Source organism: Mandrillus leucophaeus, unplaced genomic scaffold (genome assembly GCF_000951045.1).
Source record: "Mandrillus leucophaeus isolate KB7577 unplaced genomic scaffold, Mleu.le_1.0 Scaffold539, whole genome shotgun sequence".
NCBI classification, from domain to species: Eukaryota; Metazoa; Chordata; class Mammalia; order Primates; family Cercopithecidae; genus Mandrillus; species Mandrillus leucophaeus.
In genome coordinates, this window is record NW_012105797.1 from 1,208,331 (window position 1) to 1,215,446 (window position 7,116).

Sequence of the window (7,116 nt, forward strand, 5' to 3'; positions counted from 1 at the left end):
TTCACACTGACGACATTTCCCAACATAGTTTTATATCAATTTCTACAACTATAAGTAGTGTACAAGGGTCTCTGTCACCCCAAATTCTTTTCAGCGTTTTTTTTTTTTTTTTTTGATTATGCAACCATTTTGGTATATGAGTGGTGGTATGACATTTAACAAATTTGTCTTTCTTTGATAAAACAAGATAATTTATTTATTTTACATTTTAAAATAATTACTATATTAATTTATCCTTTCTTCAAGTTGTAAAATTTGGTTTTGTATTTTGTGTTTCTTTTTATATTCCTAAGGTCCGTTTCTTTATTCTTTTTTATTCTATTTTCAATTTTCAGTGTTTTCCTTCTTTCTTGTCATTAACGAAATAGGATATTATCATAAAATTGACATAAATGATCATATTGCTATTTTCTATATATTTGTAATTGTGGTTTTTATTTCTTTTTGGATATTAAAGTTATTTAAGACAGTGCTTTTTAAACTCCCAGGAGGTTGCTTTTCCATTTGTTTGTAATTGCGCTTTGCTAGTCTTATTATATTACAGACATTGAAGGAAGTTTTCACAATTTCTACTATTGGTAATATTGTTCACTTTGTTGTCATACATATGGCCATGTTTATAAATGTTCCACATGATATTCTTCTTTTGTAACTGAGAGAATTGGTAGCATCGCTTATCCTTATCCTTTCTGTTTTAAATTCAACATAAAAATGTCTCTTTCTAAGAAAAAATAATTCTGAGCTTGTGCCTTATTGATCTGAATGAAATCCTCCGCTTACACTTGAACAATTTACTGCACTCTGATTGGGTAGGCATGAGTCTCATCTTCTCTTCTGGGGGCAGGAATAAAATTAAGTGAGCTGGAAGTTCCCGGAGTTCCAATTGTTAATAGCAGGTTGTAGAGAAAATCTAGTGCCGTGTTTTCTGTTTGTGTGTCTTTGCACATTATCCCTCTCAGACCTATTGGATTATGGAGGGGAAAATGTCTTATTAGACATTTCCACATTTCCACATTAGACATTCCCACATCTCTAGGCCTTGCTTCTTTTCTTTAGAAAACACCCACACCCTCAATTCCCATGTGGGAGTGAGTCACATATCACTGTTGAGTAACTGAATGAGAAGAGATCTGCTGATAGTACAGAGGGTCTACCTTGCCTCTAGTGCTAGCCTCTTCAAATGTTGTTAATGAGCTTTATCAGAATTTTCTCTATAAAATTGTTCCCTTTTCACCATACAGGACCGTTCCCATGGAAAAGCTATTTTTTTATTTGTCTCTAGTGAATTCATTGACATTCATTCAGTCAGCCAATCATTCGACAACTTCTAATCTACATTATTCTTTGATTATTTCCTCAGATTTACTGGATGAAAGAAAGATAAAAGGGGTGACTGAGTAAGTCAATGTTTTTAAGATTCTATTATTCTCTTCATTTTCTTTGACTTATTCTATGATAGGTCTCATCAATATAATTGGCAACACATATTATCACACATAACTTGTGGATCATCAAGAACAAACTGTATTTATAATCATAAAATATTTGATAATATTAATGTTAAGACAAAAAGGACACTGAGTAGAGGAAAGGAATTTTTAATGTGATATACTTGAAGAAAAATAGTTATTTGTTTGTATGTCTGTGTTTTACTTAGAATTCTTGCAGTTAATGTTTCAACTACTCTAGAGGTTGCTAGAAGAAGTGGTTGGCAGGTGGGGAATACCCACCATAAACTTCAAGAATATGTTAGAAATGGTCTACTTTCATGAACTTCGGAAGTCACATGTATTTTGACTTCTGAAGTTTAGTCTTAAATAATTGATCTTTATGTTTAATACAGCGATTATTTATTCTTAGATGTATGTGGTCTACCAATTTAGTTGTGTATTATTTTTGCTTTTTGTTCTTTTTGCAATAGGATTTCACGTAGGTTCATCTCATGTTTTTTAAGTAAGAAGGCAAGTTGCTAATAAAAAATAATATCTATGAAAAAAATGAATCCGCAGAAAATTTATAGTAAGGTTTCATGACCTAACCGCAGTCAATTGTTAAAAATGATCATGTCTAAACAGGCTCAGGAAGAGCTTATTGTCTGCCTTGAGAACTTATGAACCATATGGATCCCTGGTTCCACAAATACGAATTCTGCTGCTGGGTCCAGTTGGAGCTGGGAAGTCCAGCTTTTTCAACTCAGTGAGGTCTGTTTTCCAAGGGCATGTAACGCATCAGGCTTTGATGGGCACTAATAGAACTGGGATATCTGAGAAGGTAAGCACATTTGAGGCCACCTAGCCTTTGCTTCTCTGTTCAAATCAATTATATTTCAAAAGCCTTTTGCAGATCAACTTTATTACGTATAGACTTCATCTCAATTTATAATAAAAAATGAACCTTTAAAATTGCTTTTATCCCCTCTACAGTATAGGACATACTTTATTAGAGATGGGAAAGGCGGCCAATATCTGCCATTTATTCTGTGTGACTCACTGGGGCTGGGTGAGAAAGAAGGTGGCCTGTGCAGGGATGACATATTCTACATCTTAAATGGTAACATTCGTGATAGATACCAGGTAAGATTTGACTAATGAGAAATTATAATTGATTTTTAAAATGCTTATTTTTGTACAAATGTATCAGCATTTATCTTCTTAAACTATACTTGCTCAAGGTCCTTTGTCCCTATTCGATTTTTTTTTTTTCCAAAAAGAATAAAAACATCTTGAGGGCTCTTCCATCATGGCTATCATAACAGCTACCCCACTTTCCATTGCTTTCAGCTATGTGAAACAGAAATCCAACTGCATCAACTTACCTACATAGATAATTTTTCTTATGTAAGAGGAAGTCTGAAGGCAGGCAGCTTGGGACCAGTGTGGCAGCTATCTGAAGTTATTAATTTCAGAGATCCTTCCGATTTTTTGAGGTCCTCAGCATGGGCTGTTAAGATATGCCTCCCCCAAATTTATATGTTGAAACCCTAGTTCTCAATGTGATGGTATTTGGAGGTAACGACTTTGGGAGGTAATTAGGTCATAAAGATAGAGACCTCATGAATGGGATTAGTGCTCTTATATACATGAGAGAGATGATCTCTTTCTGTCATGTGAAGATATAGCCTGAAGGTGACTCTCTGTAAACCAGGAAGAGGACCCTGACCAGAAACCGAATCTTCTGGCACCTTGATCTTGAACTTCTCAGCCTCCAGAACTGTGAGAAATAAATGTTTGTTGTTTAAGCCACCCAATCTGTATAACGTGTCATAGCAGTCCCATCTGACTGAGACGTGTGACTGTCGTTATTATGTGAAAAGAACACTGAGCGCTGTCAGTGTTCCAGGCAAGAGGAAGGGGAGATCAAAGAACCATCTCAGTATATATTTTTTAAACTTCTAGCCTTCTAATGAACATTCAGATCTTGAATAATCATTAAGTTTACTTTGTTCCAAACGATAGTCAATGATGCCAACATCTTTCACTGAATGCCTTTTGTATCTTTTCATTATGAAATATTGGGGTCAGTTTTTGTATTCTCTAGTTTTTTCTATTGATGTAGTGATCTATTATTTCATGATAGCATTTTAATTACTATATTATCTAATTGTTTAATTACCATAATAATCAATTATGGCTTGATAACTTACCAGACAAGTCACATTCATTTTTTTATTACTCCTATTTGTTTTTCTTGGCAATTTTCATACATATACCTTTTCAAATGAGGTTTTTTGTGCTTTGTTTGTTCATTTGTGTTTGATTTCTTGTTGTTTAGATTGAAATTATATTAACACTTTATACTGAAAATTGATTGACGTCTTTACATATCTTGTGTGCCTGTTAAAAAACACAGCAAGTTTTGTTTTTCTATTCATGCAAGATTCTTTCATTCTTTAGTATAGAGTTGTCTTGTAAGTGTTGTTTATTTTTAAATATTCTTTTTTAAATACAAACTTTTTATCACAGAGAATTTTAAAATAGACAAAATAGTTTAATGGATTCCCATGTACTCAGATTCAAAAATTTTTGACTCACAGCCAGTCTTGTTTCATCTGTATCTACCCACTTTCTCTTCTCTTGTATTATTTTGAAGCAAACCCAAGAAATCATAACATTTTATTCAATACTGACTATACATATAACTATACAAATAGGAGCATATATATATCTCCTTAAACACAGTCATAATACTCTTACCCCACCTAAAATTTACAATCGTTCCATAAATTATCAAATACAACTCAGTGTTCAAATTTATAATTGCTTTATAAATATAGATCTATAAGTTTGTTTGAATAACATTCAAATAGGTCTATTCAGTCTCTTTGATTGTATGTTCTGACTTTATATCCCTCGCTTTTTCCTTATCATTTGTTTCTTAAGAAATCTAGTTGTTTTGTAGACTTCTATGTAATCTGAACTCCATTATTTTCATCCCTCAGGGTGGTTTTACATGGTCCTCTGTTTTCCATATGTCCTGATTATTGAGAGTTGAATCTAAAGAGTGTTCCAATTCAGATTCTACTTCATAGATTGTGTTGTATTCTATGAAACTGTGCACAGTTTGGGGATTTATCCCTTTTCTAATATTGGTATTAATCAATGTTTAATGCCTAGATCCGTTTATTTGTTAAGGTGTGAAAATAGTGACATTCTCTATTATTCTTTCACCATTTCACATACAAAAGAGAAACTTACCCTCATCCATTCTTTGATTATCCAGTGGCACAGTTTAAAAAGAACAACAGGATATATGCTTGAATTTTTTGCCTTTTTACAAGACTTTGAAATAATGACATTTTCTTCACCTTTGCCAATAGGGTCAAGATATTATTTTATTGTTATTAAGAACAACTCAGTATGAATTGAACATATGTTGTGTGTTTCAATCCATTGTAGGTTTTCTCCATACTGGTGTAAAATGTACCATCTTGTACCAGTGAGAGCCTCTACAATTTGGATCCTGAGTCCATTTGACATGAACCTAAAAGTCTTTTTTATATTCTTTTATTCTTGCCACAGCTTTTGAGACAGCTGTTTCTTCAAGTAGTCCTGGTGTGGGGCATTAGAAATGTTCATAGCTACTTGGCTGGTCATTGTTTCTTGTCTTTTTTAGTGAGCAGAGTTAAGTAATATACATTTTCATGAAAAAAAATTTATAAACTTATACAAAAACTTCTTATTCAAATTCAGTATTAGAAAGTTTTTACTTACTCTCTTTTCTATCACTTGTATATCTGCTTTCTCCCAAACTGAGAATTCTCATTCTCAAAAACAGTGGCGGTAACAGAATATCATGTCACAACTCATTCCTTTATCTTACATATCATCTACAGGAACCTCAGTATAAAAGCTCTATCAGTACCATGAACAATCTCATCATAGTCACACTTAGTATCATTTCATATAATCACAATCAAAACTGGAAATAATTAAACCATCTTAGCAGATTTTTATAGTGTATTTAGGTTGTATCATGTATCCTTGGAGGGGTATACAAATTATTGTATTTTAAAGTCAATCAAAATAGTTTATCCCTGTATTATAACCGCAACAGTTCACTAATTCAATTAAATTTAGGAACTGATTTTCAAAGTTAATTTGGTTTTATGTTTATGTTTAGCATTTACATGGTTCAAAGATCAAATCTACAAAATAATGTATATTCAAAGAATCTATCTTCCTTCTCTGCCCCTTCAAATAAATTTCTCCTCTCTTCCTATTAGTAACCATACAAAATTTATATTTTTCTTGCCTTTTTAAATATATAACAAAGTACATATAAATTTGCGGCTACTCCATTCTTGGAGAAGTGGTAGAAAACTGCTTTATTGACATATCAGACAAAGTTTAATTGATATGGCATTTTTCTGCTACAAATGTTCCTGCAGTCAATAACCTTCGCATATATCATTATGTGTTTTTGTCAGTGTATCAGTGGGACAGATTCCCAACAGAGAAACTGCTAGCTGAAGAGTAAAGTCGTCTCACCTTGAACCCCTTTCCTCCTTGCGCTCTGCTTGATGGTACCAGCTTTTTTTCTCAATTCTCTTACTTCCATTTGTGGACAGAGTGCCTTTCTTATCTAGAACACCTTCAGCCGTATCCTTATCCTCTTAAACTCCTGCTATTTTAGCTCTCAGATTACATGTCCTTTCCTCACAGATGCCTTACCTGACAAGGTGAAAGGACTGCTAGCTTACTTGCATAATGCCTGTATTCTCTATTAAGATTGTTAGCCTCACACTATAGGAGACTTTTCTGTTTTGTTTACCATTCAGTTCACTTGCACAGTGCCTGGTACATAGTTTGTGCTCATAAACATTTGTTGAATTAATATGTTACTTTATGTCTACCTTACAGTTTAATCCCATGGAATCAATCAAATTAAGTCATCGTGACTACATTGATTCCCCATCGCTGAAGGACAGAATTCATTGTGTGGCATTTGTATTTGATGTCAGCTCTATGGAACACTTCTCTTCTCAAATGATAGTAAAGATCAGAAGACTTCGAAGGGAGTTGATAAACGCTGGTGAGTCTCATTCCACTTTGCTACTAAGGGTAATTGACTAGACTGTGTTTTAGAATGTATTTTGGACAGGATAAAGAACTTCAGTCATTGCATATTTCAATCTTCCCTAGTCTACCAGCATGCTTCAATGAAATTGAGCATTCATTAGCTATATGACTGTGTGCAAGTAACTTAAACTCTCTGTGCCTCAATTTTCTAATCAATAAAATTGGTATAATAATAGTACCTACCTTAGAGATTTTTCTTTTGTTAAGAATTAAAACAAATTAATGTATATATGAAGGGTAGTACAATTCAAACTATCTGCTACCCCTATGTCCTGGCATGCATTTATTGACAAAGATTGGGCCTTGAGCTTTAAGAATTAGAAAATGATAAGTACCGCGTGCTAACCGATTGCGCTACTGGAGCTCCATGGAATACTATGCAGCCATAAAAAAGGATGAGTTTGTGTCCTTTGTAGGGACATGGATGCAGCTGGAAACCATCATCCTTAGCAAACTATCACAAGAACAGAAAACCAAACACCGCATGTTCTCACTCATAGGTGGGAACTGAACAATGAGATCACTTGGACTCGGGAAG

The 7,116-nt window shown here is 33.6% G+C and overlaps 1 protein-coding gene across 1 annotated transcript in view; it reads left to right on the forward strand.

Moving 5' to 3' along the window:
• The window catches only part of IFI44 (interferon-induced protein 44), a 21,130-nt gene that overhangs the window by 9,571 nt on the left and 4,443 nt on the right, over nucleotides 1-7,116 (forward strand). The window contains exons 3-6 of the mRNA XM_011997386.1: nucleotides 1,361-1,397; nucleotides 2,076-2,271; nucleotides 2,424-2,573; nucleotides 6,360-6,531. Coding sequence (XP_011852776.1) covers nucleotides 1,361-1,397; nucleotides 2,076-2,271; nucleotides 2,424-2,573; nucleotides 6,360-6,531 — 555 coding nt within the window. The remainder of the gene's footprint in view (nucleotides 1-1,360; nucleotides 1,398-2,075; nucleotides 2,272-2,423; nucleotides 2,574-6,359; nucleotides 6,532-7,116) is intronic.